The sequence below is a fragment of the Cyclopterus lumpus genome, chromosome 1 (assembly GCF_009769545.1).
Source record: "Cyclopterus lumpus isolate fCycLum1 chromosome 1, fCycLum1.pri, whole genome shotgun sequence".
In the NCBI taxonomy this organism is placed as follows: domain Eukaryota; kingdom Metazoa; phylum Chordata; class Actinopteri; order Perciformes; family Cyclopteridae; genus Cyclopterus; species Cyclopterus lumpus.
The window spans coordinates 10,915,472-10,936,599 of NC_046966.1; the positions used below are offsets into that span (position 1 = coordinate 10,915,472).

The 21,128-nt window shown below is 40.3% G+C and overlaps 1 protein-coding gene across 1 annotated transcript; it reads left to right on the top strand.

Annotated features, from left to right (window-relative positions):
* The first annotated feature begins 6,334 nt into the window (after nucleotides 1-6,334).
* slc2a15b (solute carrier family 2 member 15b) lies at nucleotides 6,335-18,878 on the top strand. Its single transcript, XM_034538886.1, has 12 exons — nucleotides 6,335-6,379; nucleotides 7,757-7,855; nucleotides 10,985-11,145; nucleotides 11,308-11,432; nucleotides 11,910-12,055; nucleotides 12,406-12,538; nucleotides 12,727-12,914; nucleotides 14,839-14,949; nucleotides 15,818-15,919; nucleotides 16,458-16,533; nucleotides 17,707-17,834; nucleotides 18,654-18,878. The coding sequence occupies exons 1-12, from the start codon at nucleotides 6,335-6,337 to the stop codon at nucleotides 18,876-18,878; spliced, it is 1,539 nt and encodes a 512-aa protein (XP_034394777.1).
* Nucleotides 18,879-21,128: the final 2,250 nt, after the last annotated feature.

Genomic DNA, 21,128 nt, shown 5'->3' on the forward strand with positions numbered 1-21,128 from the left:
GTCACAGGGAGGAAGGTCAGAAGGTGCACTTTCTCTCTCTCGCACACACTTCACAGCACTTATGAAAGCTAATGTGAAACAATGCTGTATTGTGAGCTTAAAGGGTCAATTCACGCAATTTACAAATGCATTTCCTCACTTACCTCTGGTTCATAATCATACAAAATCCTCAAAACTAAGACAATAATAGTAACTATTTTTAATGGAAAGAAGTTAAAATAAAAAAACAGTGACGTCTGTGGATTATCCAGAGTAACCAGTAAACTGTAATTTTTAATGGTATGAGCATTACAAATGCAGTTCGGCCAGGGCCGTAGCCTTAATATTCAGGTCTAACTACCAAACCCATCACAAAGAGAAAGTTTCTAAAAAAACTTTTATTCATGAGGTATTTTTTTTTTTTTTTACCTGCTTAATTATATTTTATTTAAATGTAACACTTGTATCATTCATCCAGAGATCATAGAGGTGCTGCTTTCTTCCCTAGAGATTATTAAAAAACTGCACATGAAAAACATGTTTCTGGTGGAAGAATTCTCAATTAATGTTTTTTTTATTTGTTGGCCTAAATGTAAACATGTTAATATAAATAAACAGTGGGGTCCATTAAAAGGAGACTTGTTTTCTCTAATTTTGTAAAGCAACACTGTCAAAGCGGACCACTCTACAGCTTTCACTTCTTATTTTAAAATTGTATACATTTTTTTAAGTCAAACAAGAACCCAAAGTAGATGTTTGAATCTTGTTCTACTAGTTTTCAAGGATGACCTTTAAATCTACTTGTAGAAAAGTAGCTCCACAAACTGTATTTAAGGCCAGTAAATAAATAAATAGCCTCATTAATCACCACTAGATCAGAGTAGACACTTTAACGCCCTGACAGTCGACTTGGCATCCCCTCTTATTATACTGTCATGGACCAATACACATCCGTGCCAGCGCCACTCCACCAATCAAACACCTGGCATTTTGCAGGTCGTTAGGGAGGATGGCGAATCAGATCCCTCGCTCGAGCAGGGGAGGAGAGTCGGCTCTGTGCCCGGACCCTTCTAATTTCACCAATGGGAATGCAGCACTCCTTGTAATCCAATTAAAGGAGCGTAAGCGGTTTGTTAGACACTGTGTGTTAATGTAAGCACTATCCAATATACTCTGGGCTGGTAACAGCATGATTGGGGATACACTTTGGTCCAAAGAACATAGGAGCAGTATACAGCTGAAGGGGCTGCTGTGGTAATATCAGGACACCATCGCAAAGCAGGCTTGTGAACACAGCAGGGGGCGGGGGGAGAAGGCCTAGAATGATAATACTGCTGACCTTTGGTTGCTCTACTTCTTCAGGGCTGGTGACGAAGACAAAAGAGCTTTTAGGAGAGGAAGAATGAAAAAGGGCAATCTACAAAGTCATTGAACATACAATAGGCCTGTGACAGTGTATTGAATATGTTCAGCATTTTTCAGAAAATAAGGATGCACGTTGCGTGGGATGGTTCCTCAATTGCGTGCTCTCATTGCTATGCAGCCCGTTCCTTGTGTAAATGAACAGTAATGCATCTTAATTGCATTTTCTAAGCTGCATTTAATAACTGTATGTTTGTAACATTTGCAGTCATTGCAGATGTAAGGACAAGTGTTTTCTCACACTGGCACCTCCCATTTCCTCCGATCCAGCAGCTGCACAAGAACGCGCTGCTGCATCTGACACGGGGGAACTTAATCATATCTTCTTCAGACGCAACGAATTGAACTTAATTAGATGCTACATCACCTCAGTGAGGGACTGCATAGCAAATCTTATTAAGAAAAAGCAGTGTGTTTCTCCAACGCTCGCTGATTCCTTTACATCTTGGCGTCTGTGGGAGAAAACCCCGCCGAGGCGTATTCTCCAGCCCCTGTAACTAATGACGCCGTTGCCCATATCTGACAGTGAGCTGTGTCCGTATATTGTGCTTAATATCATAATAATAATGAGAGCAAATTAGAACAATCAATTTCCATGGCTGGTTGTTGATTGGAGGAGGAGGTGGAAGTGACAGGGGGTGATCCATCATCCTCGGCCAGTCACATTAAGGAGAGCGCCGTGGAGCAGGTGGGCTGGGCTGGAGGCCAGTCGCAGCCAATGGGAACGGGCGGGAAGGGGAGGAGGGAGATCCATTACACCCAAATCAAGTGCTAATGTAGCTGTGAAGTGGGTAAAGGAGCAGAGGAGGAAGGAGAGAGAGAGAGAAAGAGAGAGAGAGAGAGAGAGAGAGAGAGGATGACGCTGAGACTTATGACTGGTTCAAGTGGGCTCTTGAGTGTGTGTGTGCGTATTTTGCTGGAAGATTTGTCCATTTACCTGCCAGTGTGTCGATGCCTCCTTCAGCAACAACAGCTGGTATTTCACAATAAGCACAGTGAAACATCACCACAACGCTGAACCAAAGCGAACATAAAAATACACCCTTTTTTCAGGTCTATAATCAAAGTCATACAGTCATCATGAACTGCAGCTTGAGTCCCACAAGGGGTCACTAGAATCTCACCTCTCGACAATCCTCCAGAGCTCTTGATCTCTCAAATGAAGCCGCTGTATCACAGACTCATGTGCCATTTTCAACCACAGACAATAAATGCAGTATATGCATGTGATAATGAAAATTCTCAATTTTCTGCAATTAACTGCTGACCTCACCACGAGCACAAGGAGATAATGATAAGCTGTGGTTACAATTGTGAACATAATTAGCATGGCGTGGAGGCCTGGTTGATGACAGTCACTCCACTTCACAGTTTTTAAATGTACAAACTGTGACCGTACACACACATCTCTCACAGATGCACACTTCATTTCCCCAAACCACTTTCCTCACACACACCAAGAAGCACAGCCATCGCTCAACAGTTAATGTCAGACTCCTGTTGGAGTTACCCGACCAGAGCCAAAACTCCTCAATTAAGAAAATAAATAAGAAATTCAGAAGAAGCAACATTAAGTACATGTTCACCTTTTATCTGATCATGTAAGAGTCTTTCTTTCTGATCCTATTTCTGCCAAACAATAGCATGGGGCGACTATATTAGATTTCGTCAGTAGCCATCAATCATGGCCGCACTTAACACGATCAGCTCCCCAGTTTATTCAGAGCGAACAATGGGGGACAGGCACGTCCCGCCTGCAACTGAGTAAATGAGGAATTTAAATACTGCACAAGAGACTACGGCGGCTCTGAGGGGGCTGACTGATTAAAGGCCACAATATCTGCTTTTCTAGGCAGATGATCTGTCAACAGGATGCAAGAGAAGGTTTATTGAAAAAAATGGGCTGCTAATGTGAGGTTTTTCTCAAGCACACACACAAATGCTTGTGCGAATACTCACTGTGGCAACATGTCTTTGCAGAGCACACACAATTGACTCACACAACGCAGTCAGAATCATTTCCCCACACATATATACACACCATGTTTCCCAGTGCAGCATCCCCATACTGTCTGCTATTGATGGGTAATTTATCAAATGACATCTCATTCACTGGTGAGAAGAAATTAAATCATGTAGTTCCAGATCCTGATTAGGATCATGAGATGTCCCTCTTGTAAATTATGTCAGCGAGATGTTCATTTCTTTTCACAGCTTTGCCAACGTCGAAGTCTCTCTCTGGTTTTTCATCTAATCATAGTGTTAATGAGCAGATATAAAATCAGTTATTGAGGATAATACTTTATCGTAAGATTGCACCTCAAACGTTGACCCTCATATACCAGCTGTGCAAAGGATTGTGGGTCGGAATAGCCAGAACAGCATGCTGACTTACCTTGCCCCTTAACTCTTGCATTGTAAAATGCAACCGGATGCATCAGGACATCCTTGTATTTTTTGGCATAATGCATTTGACATACTATGTATTGGGACATACTAAATTAGTTTCCTGACATACTAATCAATTGGTAGTATGGCTATTAGTGATAAACCTACAAACACCCCTGACTCTTTTGTTGTGAGTTCCCCTTAACTATGTCGCATTTTGGCATCGTTCAGCTTATTGTTGTTTTTACGGCCCACAACTTGCCTGCTTAAGGTTCACTCTCATCGCTCTCATCAACTTGACTTTCATCCTGATGCAGCCAGCTGCTCATTTCAGTGGAAATGCTCCATAATAAAAGCACACTACCTGCCCAGCACTAAATGCAGACACATTGACTAACAGCTGGTGACCAGAGTGGAGCATTTAGCAGCTAAAGAGGCAGATATATTCAGGAGTTGGTGAAGACCAAAACGTTAAATAAAGAGTGAATTCTGGATTGACCTACGGCAGGAAGACACAATGTGACTTTGTTGCTAATGTTGCTAATGTTGCTAATGTCGCTTCATATCTGCCGGATGGGTAAACAGGCAACTGTTAGCTAACAGGCTCACCACAACAACTTGATATGGTCTTTGTACTTTATAAAGGACGAGGGTTACTTACCAGTAACCTGCAGCTGCACCTTTACAGACACCATGGCCACTGCCAGAAACATTGTTTATTGATTAAAGTCATGTTGTGCATTGGTTGGCACAATCTGGAACAAAAATAAAGCAACAATGGAAACAAATGGAACATTTAATTCAAACAAGAACCAGAAAACATGAACGTGTGATAGATTATCTGACCAGTTGTAAAACATTTGTAAGCAATAAATCAGTAGGAATGATTAATTATTGTTCGACCATTCAAATTAATTATAATTAATTAAACGATATACACAATGTTTTTATCCTTTCAAAAATAGTTTTGAATTTTTCCGTACACAGTAACAGTTACATGAATGAGCTCATGTGCCGACTAGCCCTGCGCACATTTGACCCAACTTGACCCAATCAATCAACCCATCTTTTTGTTGGAATGGAATATTGGTCAAATTATTAAATGAAAGAAGGTAAAGAAGGGAAATAAATGAGAGATAAACAGAATGACAGTGAGATGCCCAGGCGTTCAATCTTCAGAACTGTTAAGCACTCACACTCTCAGATAATATAATATATATACATTTGTTAAGAATTACTCAGGACTGTGCAATTAAATGTAATCCAGTATAACAAATCCACAATCAATCTTTCATCAACTCACTGTCTGGTTGATTTGGCACCTTTTTGAGGTCATAGTTTGTGAATGTAAGAGATGTTTCTACAACATTTTTATTGCTTTTATTGTATTAGCCCTGTGAGTTGTATCTTTGCGGGCATAATTGATTTTTTACCCAAACACAGCATGATGCCACAGACATTTCACAGTAGGAGTCATATGACACAACCATTTGAGTTGCATGATCTTCTCAACTTGGCTCGTTGGGTTGAAGTTAGGAGAACAAATGGTCGGTTCATGTGTTGTTTGAGGACTTCAGATAATAAAGTACTTGTGTCTATCAAATGCGTCTTATTGGCTACTATGATGTACTTTAACATAAGCTCAATACAATAATATACACATTTATTGAATGATAATTATCATAATAAACGAGTGGCCAGTTTATTGTTGAAGGTTATGATTTTTTTTGTTTTTATGAATCAGGAGGAAGAGGTGGATTTTAATGAGCAGGTGAGTAAATCAAATCACCTCAGAAATGTTGGCGATGATATGTCCATATTATTTTATTATGGTTGTTATCGTTGTTATTATTATTATAAGTATTATAATTAGTATTCATATTATTATTGTTGTTGTTATTATTAAAGCAACCAAATAAAACCTGCACTAAGAAATGTCCACATTATATAATTTTACTTTAATTTTCGCAAATAAAACCAGCAGCCCATAAGCACCACATCGGTTTCGACATTTAAATTACAGTTGAAGTTCTTGATAAGTGTTTTAATTTCAGCCCTTTATTGTTTTATACTGTCGTCTTATCTCTTACAGTCAAGTCATTTAATTTAGATATAAAAGTGAATCTGCAACAAAGTGCTGAGATTCCTTCTCTCCCGAGTGGAGGTGCCCCAGGGTCTGAGCCGAGCCCCATGTTTACTAATCCCCAAAACGCTCCTAGATACAGTTAGTCATAGGCTATTTAGTAACAACGGTGGGCACTTTGGGACGCAGGATGAAACCTCTTGCCTCATGTGATCGCTGATGGACCGGGGAAAACGACTCACGGCTGGGACGGGCCTGCTGCGATGCGCCTCGCTGATTGGAGATCGGGACTTTGACATGCTTGTTAATTCCGCCCATCAACACGAGAGGCCTCCTCTCTGCCTCACGAGCGTGTCTGAAAACTACAAATGGGGAGTGAAGAGTTTGAAAAGTTTCGCGGACGAGCTGTTTCTCATCGCAAACGAGCAGAGCACACGGGGAGAGTCATTATTCATGACTTAAATGGCGGAGGAACTACTTCTGGAACACAATGGAAAACCCAGCGCAGTGAGTTTTCATTTGATTATGTGTAGAGATGATCGATATGAAGAGCAACTCTCATCATATCTTTTTTAGTCACAACATTGTGTGAGATCCTCCTGTCCTTGAATTTAAACCATCCACCAATCAATCAATCAATCAATCAATCAATCAATCATCAATCTATCTATCTATCTATCTATCTATCTATCTATATCAATACATTTGAATCAGGATCTTGGTTCATATCACATGATGATGCCTTTGAAGAAAAAGGAAAATGCACAATACAATAAAAAGAAGTCGAGAGAACGGATGCAACATGTGAAGAGCACCACATCCGACATAATCATCCTAAATTGAACGCAGACAGAGCAGCATTGTGCTCTGTGAGCTATTTTCACGTGTAGTCGTCTGACTGCTCATCAGGCTATTAACCGGCCAAATGAGGTTGCTTTAAGTCATCTATGCTGTTATTGTCAGAGCCTCCTCCACACTACTCCTTCACATTATTGATATTGGCCTGCTGATATGTAGCAAGTTCTTTAAACCCCGACTTTATCTAAACGGATGGAAACATTGTCCGTTGTATTGTGTGGTGCAGCTACCAGTGTTCTCCAAGCTGCATCCAAAGGTATGCACACTCAGAAACACATTATAATCCTGCTGGCCTTCTACCTTGGAGGTCAGCTAAGCTCTGTGTGTTGGAATTTATGATGGCAACCAAGAGGGTAGCTGCATGAAATACTGTAGGCTGCCCCGTTCCTTTTTTAAAGACCTGTGGGGCTCTTGTGTTTTTGCCGTGCTCAACACAACACCCCTGATTCTTGAACATATTGAGTAACACCGAATGCCCTCAGCAAGCTTTAGCTGGTAAGTTCATTTTGTGAGAATTTGGAGCTGTTGTTTCTTCAATATATGTGTTTTCTGCAAAAAAGAGCTAAATGTTGTAAACGAGCAGGCTAGTTGGATCTGGCCAGTATTCAGGTGCCAGTTTGTTTCTCTTCTTCTGTTTCTGTCACTGTTCAGCTCCAAAGACCATAGATTCATAAATATACAAACATATACCCTTGAGCGGGCTAATCTCTTTACGATCTGCAAACACGTATAGAAAATAGACACAACGTGCATTCAACGTTTAGTTGTGGAAGTTTTAACTGGTTCATATGATGTACTTTGCTGGTTGTTTTTTTGTGTTACTTTTTCCGATCAAAACCCAAAGAAGCCGTATCTGTTGGACATTTCTAATCCAAGCTAATAGCATTTTAAAGGGGCTTCAAAGACAACCCCTTTAAGTTTATACCAAAGTCGTGTTAATAACAGATTTATGTGATCTCGCTCCTCTGGTCATTGTTTTGTGTAGCTTTTTGACTCTCTGACTTTATCCCGGCATCTTCTCTTCAGCATCTTACGAAGCCTCTGCTGGCGGTGGCGTTCCTGGCCTCGTTCGGCAGCTCCATGCTCTATGGCTACAATTTGGCAGTCGTCAACTCTCCTGCACAGGTTTGTGTAACCGCCGCATCATCAACACTGTGATGATCACCACCCTCATTGCTCTTAACCCGAGAAACACAAATATTCCCATAATAAATTAATGGACACGCTCTTTATTTATGCTATGCATTACATTTGCTAATCGACCATGTAAAGATCAGATTGTATTTCATTTATCGTCATGTGGGAGTGTATCAAGTCTAGAGGCTGCTTGAGCCTCACCATGTCATCGATGTCCTGTGGTTTTTACCCATCATGTACTCTGCTCCATCACCGCAGTGCAGTAACTAAGCTGTGCACCATTCCTGTTTGGCCATGGACCCCCCCCCCCATTACATTGAAGCATGAGACTTCAGTAACACATCTCAAGCTATTTTAGGATAATATATATATATATATATATATATATATATATATATATATATATATATATATATATAGATAGAGAGAGAGAGAGAGAGAGAGATAAATGACACTATGCAGTTTTATGTGAATTGTGTGTATAAATTATGTTATGTATTTCTTTGTATGTTGGAAAGCCAAACACTATTTCCCCCTGCTTCCAGTTGCTCAGCTAAACAAACCTCCTTCCAGCTCCAAATGTATATGGATGAGAATGATATTAATCTTCTCATCCAACGCTTAGCAAGAAAATGAATAAAACCTGCAATATCAGTTTTTTTAGGTCAGAAATCGGTTGTGAAAACAATTTGACAATCTCATCACCTTTTAGGTTAATATTTGGGTTCACAATTGCTCATTTACAGATCCAGCAGTTACAGAGAAACATTAGCAGATGTCCACCTGATGGATAAGTCAAATATTACTCTCTTAGTCTTAATACTCTCTTTTAGCTCTGTTTTTGGTCTCCACCATGCCCTGAAGGAAATACATGTTGCTTTAGCTCCTAAATGCTCCACTACTGTCGTTCACCAGCGAACTGTGTCTGTTTGCTGTTTATGGCTGCATGGCAGTTAATGCACAACTGCTTTTTAAAGCCTTTTTTTAGAAACAACGCTGTGAGAGCGTTGAGTGTGAACCAAAGCAGCTGCAGGTTGCACAATCAGCTGAAACTCAACCTAAAGCTGAGGTGCAGAAGTAGATTTTACCTCTCGTATACAACACATATAGATTTAACTAACTATGCGGCTTTATTTTGTTCAATTTGAGACAATTCGACAGTTCGAATGACTTGTCTTGTATTCTTCTTCTGACATCATTTTTAATTGGTTTTGACACCATGTGACTCAAAGCACAACCGAAGTCAAATGATTAAATAGTCATTTCCTGTCCGTATTTTGAACTTGTATTACTCTTGCTAGAAACCAGTCACATGGTGCAGCGTTGCACTACTGAAGTGGTACTTTTCTGAGGTTTCCAGTGGGGTTTTTCTCCCTCTGGTGCCTTTTTAGGTATTTTGCTGAGTGGCCACATGCTCCCTGTACCCTTCTCCTCTCCTGATACCGATTCTGATGACTAAATTCAGGTGCAGAGTACTCCTCTGTCCAGTGCTCCTTTTCCCTTGCTATTTCAAATCTGTACATTACTGCATGGAGTGGATTTAGATCATTTTTTCTTTCAGTAAGGTAACATGAGATTACTACTCATTACTTCTCAACTATGAGTGTAAATTACAAGTAACCATTTAAGTGGCAACATTAAGCCACTGCAGTAAATGAACAGAGAAGAGCAGGAAACAATGGGACTCCTGCTGTGATAGCTTTGTTCAAGTGACAGAATAATAACTGCTGACAATAATAATGTAATATCATGCCCCACGGTTCGCTGTGGTGCATGATATTACCTGTGCTGTGGCAACTAAATAAAGGTAGAATCACTGGATCTATAACACGAGCGACTAAGAAACAGTTTTTAATGTGGATCGGTCACGTCTGATACCTGAACTACTTAATAAGGTTATTAACGATACCAAAACAGATATCCAGCGTATACTATTCAATCTCACGTTACACTTTGTGCTGTTGGAGAAATATTTGGCAATTAGGCCATCAAGCCTGACTAAAGATCTGTGTCTGATTATTCTCAGCATCTGTCATCCACAACTACCTTTTCTTTTCAACAGCAGGTATGTTGATTACACCCGCAAGATCAGCAGCTTAGCTCATTTAAGTCTGGCTCAACCAGCATCCGGCTGTTGCAACGTAATGATTATGAACAATAAACCGGTCAGTTATGTACAGAGATATGTCCAGAGACCACAGAGAGTAGCCTGCACATGTTGAAGACATTCTTGGATAAATTGGAGGCACACTGTCCAGAGTTCCAGGACAAATTGACAAATTAACGTCACTCCCTTCTTTTGGCCACTGAACTCCCTCAGGGCCAAGTCCTTCAAAGGGTCGTTCCACGTCAACACTATTTCAACAACAAAAGATTATTCAACTTTTAATCTGTTGATCAGTGTTAATACTTAAACTACTCAAACTAATCAAACTCCTATTTTTCTGTCTCCTAGCTCTTATGTTTTCTAAAGTCTCATTTCACCGAGAGTGACTGAATCGTGTCCTTTGAGATGAATTGGGTTTAATGTAATAGGTTCTCCAGGACATCTCAGCGGAGTCCTCACTGTCAGATAAAACCTGAAGGAAATCTGAGGGATGTTGTTGGCCCTTACTGTAAAGTTCTGTCATACCACAAGCATAACCACTGATATTTTATCAAGCACGCAGTTTATGATCCCTAATCATCAAATTTGATTTGACTTTGACTGTGGGGGCTCGATGAGCTTCCTGTCTACTCAATATGGCGGCCTCTCCCGCTGACTCCAACATCTCTTCATCCCATGCCCGAGTGCAGCAATGCTGTGCAAATGGCAAGACTAATGTTGACATTTGGATGTGTGGCACTGTGGGAAATAGTTACTCATGTGATGCTGATGTCAAATTTCATGGCCACCATTTTTTTGCTCTGGGTCCATTGGAGTGAGGGAGTGGGGAATTGACAAATTCAATCTCGCAAGTGCAGGTTTGTTTGTTTTTGAAGGCAAAACTGAATTTATTGGAAAAACAAGAAATTATCTTTTAATTACACGTGGTCTATGTATATTGTAATGCCTTATGTATCTTTCCCCTGCATGGACAATGTTAATTTGACTTAATTATTTCTTTCCTCCACCAGTACATCAAAGACTTCTACAATGAGACGCTAGTAGAAAGTTACGACTGGACTCCAGATGAGGAGCTCCTCACCCTTTTGTACTCCTTCACCGTGTCAATCTTTGCGATCGGTGGGATGACTGGGGCCCTGCTGGTGGGCAAACTGGTAACCAAATACGGAAGGTTAGTGTGTGTGTGTGTGTGTATGTGTGTGTGTGTGTGCGTGTGATTTGTGGGTGTATAACACATGCTCAGTGCAGGTTTATGTTTGTGTCATCAGCCTGTGTTCCCGACAGCTGTCTTATTCTTTGGACACATTGCTCTTTGTTCAACATTCTCAAACAGGAAAGGGACGCTGGTGAGATCCTCTATGCTGGTGTTTATAGGAGGAGCTCTTATGGGTTTCAGCAGACGGTGCAGGATGCCTGTGATGGTCATTGTTGGACGCTTCATCACAGGAGTACACTCAGGTAGGCCTGTCTGTTTCCTCAATGACCGAATTAGTTACAATGCGTTACATTTATAGTTAAATATAATTGCAGATGAATAGCACAAAGCTACAATAGCTAATTAAGAGGCACACATGTAGCTGCATGTGTTTTTGTAGCCTGTGCAGAGCAGTTTCGTTTGCTTTTGTTGATTTGTAGTTATTTCATTGGAATTTCTGTCAGTGTTTTGATTTTGTTCATTGGGCCTTTTTGTAATCCATCCCTACATTTATTGAGTGATATACAATGGATTTTGATTAACCGTATAACAACTATGAACAAACGATCTGTCTTTTTTCAGACGAGCTAAAATGTTTGCCAGACGCCCAAAGAATTAATCACACCATATGTTTGATTTTCATGAAAATCAAAGTTGGTCTCGAATGAATATTAAGCACATTTAAGTTATGTCATCTGTTGCCTGGTTTCGCCCATGGTAATCCCTCTTGTTTCCCACAGGTATCTCTCTCAGTGTGGTGCCCATGTACCTCGGTGAGATCGCCCCCAAGAACCTGCGGGGCTTCCTGGGCCTCGTTCCCAGCATTCACATTTGTCTTGGAGTCTTCATCGCTCAGGTCCTGGGACTCTCTGAGCTGCTGGGAAAGGTACTAACATCGTGGTGTGTGTGTGTGTGTGACGCTCTTTGTCTGAACAGATTCATCCTTTGTCCCGCAGTACCATTTGTTTACATGACATGGATTTCCTTCTGGTAGGGAGTTCATGGCATATGCATCAGCTCAGGTGGCAAGTCAAGTCTTCGATCCTCTATCTATCTAATCATGATTTTGCACCAGAAACATGCACCAGATGCTATTTTATTTTCCTCACAAACATGAGCTTTAAACTGTACACCAGTATCATTTTGTAAACAATGACACATTCACGACTCACTGATTACTAAAAGCAGAAGCTGATTGTTTATCATTTAGTAATTTGTCATGTTTTTTTAACACAGGAAAAGTACTGGCCTCTGCTCCTGTCCCTGATGGTGTTTCCTACCATCATCCAGCTGATACTGTTGCCATGGTTTCCAGAGAGTCCACGATACCTGTTGATAGAGAAGGGAAATATTCACGCCACCATTGCAGGTTAACAAGTGGACTGATTGTCATATCTGATGGCAAATTCAATTCACTGTACAAGGATGGATGGACCTGTTCATGTCACCCCTTTTCAGGATTCTGCTCATGTCTTGTGTTTCCTGTTGACGTTTTAAGCTTCAGTCACGACTGGTGTTTCTGCAGACTGGTCAAAGCTTTTCTTTCTGTCCTTTTAGCCCTGAAGTGGTACCGTCCGAAAGGAAACATCCAGGCGGAAGTTGATGAGATGCAGGAGGAACAGCGCTCTCTGTCCTCCATCCAGACCCTCTCTGTTTGGGGCCTGCTCAGGGACCGCTGTGTTCGTTGGCAGGTCATCACCATTGCGGTGGTCAACATCGGCATGCAGCTGTCTGGAATCGATGCGGTCAGTGTGAAACGCATTGTGGTCCTGTTGCCCTTTCTGTCTTTGTTTGTGTTGTGCAAAGACTGTGTCTTTATTGCATGAGAGTGAAAGCTCGTATCGCTGCAGTTCCCAGCTGTGCGCCACCCGTCTGCACCTCCTCCTGTCCATACATCCCAGTCCTACATGCAGCCACTGAGTGACTGAGCAGGGGGGCAACAGGATCACGCCTCATTATCTCCTGGTCCTCTCTGTTAGTGCTACCCCACATGAGAAGGTCCTCGCATCCACACACACAGTCAGACACATCTTTATACTCATTTCTCCAAGTGGATGGGAGCTCTATGCATGCTGGCCCCCATGCGAGTACCATTTCCCAGCAGGGGGGAACCCCGCTGAGTCCCACTGTCCCAGAAACACGAGAACACTTGAAACATACAGACAAATCCATGGGTCTGAATGCTGTGTGCAATAAATCTGTGACTCAAAATGTTAAGTCAGACATTTTGTTTATAGTGAAAACAAGCTTGTTATTTTGCTAACCGCCAGCTCATTGCAGGTAAAAGTGGACCAACAAAGCAACACTCTTAATTTATAGATTTCATTCTGACCATCACAGAGGGAGTGACCTAAAGAAGTTATAGCGTTACACAGCTCACACTCAAACAGGGCGAGAAACTATAGGATCCAGGAAGACTTCAGAGTTTAAAGGATTAAAGGGTTCAGCAGGTGCAGAGTGCCCTTAAGGTGCCTCCCTCTGGCTGTGTAATTGGCAGAAGACCTTGTTGTACACAGAGATGCACCAGAGGGACTACATCAGTCAGCTGGTCCAGGAACAGCTAGGCATTGGCCTGGATAAGCTGGAGGAAATCTCAGAGGGAAATGTGCCAGGGCTGCTCTGCTTACTGTGTATCTAGCATATGACTCTGGATGGACAGATGAAGAAGACTTTTAGAAGAAAAGGGGAAAATAATTCCTGGAAGTCTTTAGAATCACCAGTCTAGCGCTTTTGTCAAAGAAATGTTCATCAAAAGCAAAACATCTAATTTGATTGAAATAACACAGGATTTCTGTTATTAAAGTAGGTCTGACAATTTTGAAAAAATATCTAAATATGATTTCTTTTGAGTGATATTGCATATTCAATATGATTTGCAGTATTAGAAATTATGATTTTTTAAATTAATAAACATATAAGAATGATGATTAGATGTGTCTCTATGTCTGTAGAATGCTATGTGTGCTATGACATATCTGCAGCCCAACAATGTTTAATTAAAAATAATATTTTGACACACATTTTGCCTTTTACAAATATTTTGCCTCTTTTAATTTGAAAATTGCAGTCGGATATATTGTGATTTCAATAAGATTTCCACTAAGTGTTCAGCCCTAAAAGTAAATTAGTTCAGCGAGGAAGAATTTCATCCATGGTGATGATATTGGTATATGATAATATTTAAAGACAATTCATATATATAACTGGTCCCAATTCTTTTTCCAATAGTTTGTATGTTTCTTGTTAGTAATAAGTGTGTGCGTATGCCTACATCAGTGCTGCGATGGTGATGAAGTAGCATGTATGTATGGTTACTAAATCAGCAAGACAGCATTTGAGCGCACCAATCACAATCTTGTCCACACCTCATCAATGATGGATGTTGCATCAGCAAAGTGTGATTAATGAGAATACACAAATTAATTTCAAGGGGAGCACTTGTCAGAAGTCCATACTGATGAAACGCTGTATCTCAAATGCATGAGTAATGGCCGGCGTGATGATAATGATCACTATGATGAATCACGAGGAAAAGCCAAATAAGCAGTGCGACTTTTTGGCTTTGAGATAACTTTGAGTTTCAAAGCATGTGTGTGTGTGTGTGTGTGTGTGTGTATGTGGTGCGACATATTCATCATAGTAATAAACCTAATGTTGCTTAAATTTCAGATCTGGTTCTATACAAATGACATTTTTAAGGACGCAGGAATCCCAGAACCTCTAATTCAGTACACGACTGTGGGAACTGGTGCCATAGAGGTCATCTCTGGGATGCTGGGGGTGAGTAGACATTTTCACACTTTAAACACACCGAGCCAAGATGGAAATATTCTATATTCTATATTGTGTGTATATATATATATATATATATATATATATATATATATATATATATATATTATGCATTTGCCATCACCGCCTTTTGGCTTTGTGAACTTGTGATAAGCAATTTAATAGCCTTGATCAATCAATGGATCATGAACAGACTGATTAATTCAAAATGGAAATAACCATTAGTTTTACTGTATGAAGGCCCATCTAGGGAAGAGTTTTGCACACCAGATTAGGCTATAGACCTTTTTCACAGCAGAGATTTTGGCTTGTCACTGCAGGATGAACACGGGTGTAGTTGAAAATATTAAACAGAACTACATCCCTTGTAGTGGAGCTGCAGGGTGCTCATATTGTGCTCATATTGTGCTCGTATTAAGCTCATATTGTGCTCGTATTAAGCTCATATTGTGCTCGTATTAAGCTTGCATTGGGCTTGTACTGTGCTCGCTGGCTCACTGTCATAACTAACTTGTGGAACTGAGCCATCGTAACAAAATGTTTCACCTGATTGTGCTTTTCTTGCTAATTCAAAATGTCTGCTGTTAAAAAGCTCTATTGACGATCCGTAGCATGTTGCACTGGTTCATGCGATATTCTTATTCCTGTTAAAAGTACACATTAAATAAATGAAATGAGTGCCACCCCATCATCTTTTCACCTTCATTTACACATTCATTAACATATGTGCCCTTTGTGTTACATGAACACATGAAATACTCCACGTGATGATGGTGCACCAGTAAACATGAAATAGAATAAAAAGGCACCTGTTTCTTTCTGCTTGACGAAGTGGCCTCTTTGTTCCTTTTCATAGTGTTTCACTATTGAGCGTCTGGGCCGAAGACCTCTGATGATTGGCGGCTTCCTCTTCATGGCTCTCTGCTGTACTGGCATCACAGTGTCTGTCCTCTTCCAAGTACGGTGTCATCTGATGCCCTGCTCGTTGCACATTGTGGCGCAGGACACACAGTACATAGGGACATTAGCACATTTACATTAATATTTACTGAAACTAAAAACTCTGTCTAATTTGAGTTTGTTTTTCATAACAACATCGTATAAGAATCGGTGTCCACGCTGTACAAACATGTAAATATGGTTTGCTTGCTGTAATCTTCTCTCCTGTTCATAGCAATGCAAGTAGTGTAGGACAAAAGCTACAGTCCTCTTTCTGTCCCAAAAAATATTTTAAAGTTTATCTTAAGCTTATGTGAGGCTTCAGCATTCTGAGTCAAGTGTATTTCTTAGTCTTGAAGTGTTGTTTCCTTCAGAAGTCCTTTTTAATAGTTTTGTCCCATCACTTATGCTGGAATCGCTGTTTACTTCTATTTATGTTGCATATAATCAGAATGATTTAATATAGTCAAATGAATAATGAAAAAACTGTGTAAACTTTGTACTAATGTTTACAACTTGTGACTTCAGACTCATGACTTGTGTTCGACCAATCACAGGCGCAGCTGTCCTTCATGCGCTACATCAGTGTCGGCTGCGTTGTGGGGATTATTGCTGGTTTCTGCATCGGTCCAGGTAAACACTCCAGAAACCATATCTGCATCTCACTTGATGAAAGAAAAGAACATGTCCATACAAACCGCACTAGATTTGGGCTGCGCTGTGTCTAAGATAACACTGCTCCCTGCTGGAAGCTTGCGCAATAGCAGGCACCAAATCTCAAAGAGCAGCGCCATCTCTTCCCGACTCGTCCTCTGACTGTGAAGAGATATTATATTTCATTAGTCTTGTAAATTAGGAAATCATAACTGCCACACTACATCCATTCCCACAGCCATTTGTACACTGGATGAGTTGAGTGCAGAGAATTAAGAGGCAATAGTTTACAACTTTGGGAGGCACGTTGAGTGGACCTGTGAGGATGATGAATTAGAACAAATCTGGTTTACAGAGCGCCATTCGTCAGGACGGCAAATCTATTCCTCGGCATGGGGACGAGGATTTCTGCAGCTGCAATTAGACTTTAATGGCTCATTGTTCATAAGCTAGCGGTTTTCTTCAGACCAAACCTCACGTGCACAATGACGCCTCCCATACATACCGCAGATGTTGACAAATTATGGCCTCGTTATTGGTTTGACAATATTAAACCTTCCTCTCTGCAATTATCGTGAACAGATAATGAGGACATCATTCGGAAGGTTCATCATTAGAGCTTTTACTAATGCATATTTCTCCTTCATAGCTTTCACTTCTAACAATGAAGAATTATGTGTTTTAAAGCCTGGACAACATCTCATAGATGCTGCATATCAAACTAACGACTTGCTCAAGTCCTGCTAAGCTATGCTGTTGAACTTTTGCCAAGTTGAAAAACATCCTCTTCTCTTGTCAATCTATGATCACTCAGTTATAATGAACACATAATGAAGTGCATGCAGAAATATTAGTGTAATATAATAGCAATTGGGGCTTGAGGAATGTTTATCATTTTGTTATATCATTATTCTGTTGATTTTGCCTGCCAGAGATTAGCCCTGAGTGGGAATATTGATAAACTAATAGATGAATGAAGATGCTGGTGTTAATTTCACAACACCCAATAGTTTCATGCAGGTGCACTGAGTGGTTACCTGTGTTTTTTATTACGTCAGCTTGATGGGATTCCTAGTTAGATCAGACCAATAGATGAACCATGTTCATCCTTTAAAATGATACAAACATATGATTTTGGTCTCTTCTGTGTAGCGGGTGTGCCTTTCCTGATCACTGCAGAACTGTTCAAGCAGTCACACCGACCGGCTGCCTACACTGTGGCCGGATGCCTCAACTGGATGTCCAACTTCACCATTGGCTTCGTCTTTCCCTTTCTAGAGGTCAGAACAAACTCTAATTCTACTGTCGGCTTTTGATTTGGAAATCTACATCCTGAAACAATCAAAATATGTAGCATATCTCATGGATTTACTGTCTAAAATACATTTAATTTCACTGTAAAATGAAATCTTATGTGCAACATGTTTAGTTTATTTTGCATCTAAAGTCTAGTTGGTGTTGTGAACACCAAGTTCATCTTGACATTGCATCCAGGATCTGTTGTGTCAGACTCATGGCAATAATGATATGGGCTGTCTGGTTTCGTTGGAATGTAGGTGACTCCCCAAATACCAATACAATTACTAATTAAAAGTGACCTTGCTGTCTCTGGTTGTCCTCAGTGTGGGTCTAGTTCAACAGACACAAAGTAAAGAGGACGATGGTGTGTCCCGTGGAGAGTGATGATGTAAATCGGCCACAAATGTTAAAAACGCATGCGCATCATGTGGTATTTAATGTTTTGGTTTTAATTTAATAGAAAAAAAATTTCCATCTGACTTTGGCTCTGATAGCACAACAGGGATATGAAAAAAATATTTTAAAAGCCTCAGACTTATGTTTTTGTAATATATCAATCTCACCCCAAGTTCCATCCTGGAGATTAGATTAAACTTTATTGACTTTAACAAGAGTAAAGGTACTAAAACAATAAAATACGGTTTACATTAGAGTACAGCGTAATGTATATCATTATACAAACTTGAATGAATCAAATCAACATTAATCTGCTTTTATTAGCTTCCCTGTGGCCTGTTTGTTTTATTTGTTTCATTTTAGTTTTCTTGAATAATGCCCACTTTGTGATCATGCCTCCACAGGATGCTACGGGTCCTTACTGTTACCTGATCTTCTGTGCGATCTGCTTGGGAGTGGCCGTCTACACCATCTTCGTTATCCCTGAGACCAAGAACAAAACCTTTATGGAGATCAGCCAGCTGTTCGCTGCCAAGAACAACATCCTCGAAGAAGAGTTGACTTCCAATGGTCATCTGAAAATGGCTCTGATGAACGGCTATGGAACAGTTAGGCTTAATGAAAAATAATTGGACCTGCGTGTAAATGATGGTCTCTTCTCTCAGGGTGCCTTTGTGGTTTGTAATTACTGAAGTAACCGTAGTGGGGATAAAAGGTGGAACTTTAGTGGCCACGAAGAGATCTGCTGCTTCATGTGAAAACTACAAAGATCGTCGCCGACACACATTTTAGACACGCACAAAAGTTACATTTTTTAAGTGCAGCTCCTGTACTTTATGTGAGACAGGAGTCACGCGGCCATGTGTTTCAAATCAACCATCAGTGACATTTTAATCCGTTTCTCTGCATCTTAAAGCATTTTAACGGGAGCCGAGTTGGCTTCTCACAGAGCTCTCGGATGTTTTAATCTCCACATTAGCTTCACTTTGTTGTCACACATCCCATGATCACGTTATTGTTCATAGTTGGTAAGGAATACTGTCTCTTTGTTGCTCAATAAAGACTATTTTTATTTAGTGACGCAGCAATAACACCTCAGAGGCAGAGCCGCCATCAGTGAACTAAAGGAAAGCCATTTCTCTGATGTTCCACACAGTGACAATCATGTGAAGGAGTTTAACTGTTATTGTATGTTCACAGCTCAACGTGAAGAGCTTGACCAAGAACTTGAGCTTGTGTTGGTTTCCTCTTCCATTCACTCTGGGATTCTGTGTCTATTTTAAGAGTTTGATATTGTGGCTGCTGCAGTCGTTTCATACGTCTCGTCCAAATATTTGCACATGTAAAGCTTGTTGAAAAGCTATAATTTATCAATATATCACAACAAGGTAGCAGTGCAAGTTTGTTCAGTCATATGGTGGAAATAAATACATGTGCAGAAATTTCAAATATGTCTCTGTCTTCTGAGTTTTCCTACTGCATTGAACTGTGCACTGTTTTGTTGATTGGGCCTCAAAATCACAACAAACCCATTATTATTATCATCTTCATCGGCAGATAGTTGTCATAAGCTGGTAATTGTCCAACTTTAAGTTGTTTTAAGTTGTCCTTATAGTGATACCAAAAAAAGGAAATTTCAACATACAATTCTATGACAACTGAGAAAAAGTCATCTGATGAAGATCATGTGATTTGATCAAAAGCTCCTGAACAGCTACTGAGATAGAATTGTTTCCCCACATGTACAAGTGATTTAAAAGCCAATAATAACAACTATGCAGATATTTTAAGTTTCCGGTGTTCATACATTAGTAGTAATATGGTAACAAATGTAAATTATTTTCCCACAAACATTAATTAATTATGAATTAATCCCTCATTTTCCTACAAGCCAACAATGTAATTAAAGGGTTTCAGCTTTCCTCAAGTTGACAGTTGTCAATATCAAAGCAGCTATTTCTGATAATTTCATATTAGTCTGCCATATGAACTTCAAAGGTGATGCTTCCAAGTGGCTAAAAAAAAGAGCAGGTATTGCAGATGTTCTGGACCTCTTTTGTACAAGGTCAAAGGACAAATTGTTTATTGGAGGGGTCTTCCTGGGGAACTCAAAAGTTGTCCTTATTAAGGGCTTTTATGTTATGTAAGGCATTAGTAAAGTATTTAGGAACTGTTAACTATGCCATTAATTACAACTCAAAAACTCATTTTTTATTAGAAAAATGAAGTTCACATACATAAGAAGACTCAACATTCTTTTAGGCAGCATCAAGGACAAAAGTAAAACATCTTTAAATGTCTAAGCCAACATGTTTCCATTATTAATTAAGATAATACATTGTTCTGTTGCTGGTTCCCATAACAAGTAAGACTACAGACTGACTGAAGAACTGTTCTCAACATGTGAATGAGACATTTATCAATAAAGTCGTTCTAAGGGAGGTTATGACCAGCTCCAGATATTTTTGTAATTCACCTCAAACTGTGTTGTGTAATCGTCGTGTGAAGAATCACACACATAGCAGCGTTCTCTCTGTGTGTAAAACCGCCATCATCCTGACTGCAGTCTTCTGCCAGCCGGGGTTGCAAATGTGCCGCACCACGTGAAGTGGTATCTGAAATCTGGGAGTCGTGCAGTATGTTGAAGGATGTGAAGTAGCGCTCCTCTCTCTCTCTCTCATCTCTTCTCACTGCCTTTAGGCTGGATGATCCATCTGTCAGCCCCTGCACAAGAGCCCTGCAAACCCCCAACTGAGGCAGAATGGATACATGTTGTCACATCCCTGCTTGTCCCGATATCACAGACGAGAGAGGGGAGAGAGGGTCGACCAGGCCAGTGTTTGAAGCACCGGCATCCCGTCTGGATTGTTTTGGTACAG

Excerpts from the sequence above, each read along its gene's own strand:
- slc2a15b (XM_034538886.1), top strand. The coding sequence starts at position 6,335 with ATGGCGGAGGAACTACTTCTGGAACACAATGGAAAACCCAGCGCA. Across the intron at positions 15,920-16,457 it reads CAGTGTCTGTCCTCTTCCAA|GCGCAGCTGTCCTTCATGCG; the intron begins GTACGGTGTCAT and ends GACCAATCACAG. Across the intron at positions 17,835-18,653 it reads TCGTCTTTCCCTTTCTAGAG|GATGCTACGGGTCCTTACTG; the intron begins GTCAGAACAAAC and ends ATGCCTCCACAG.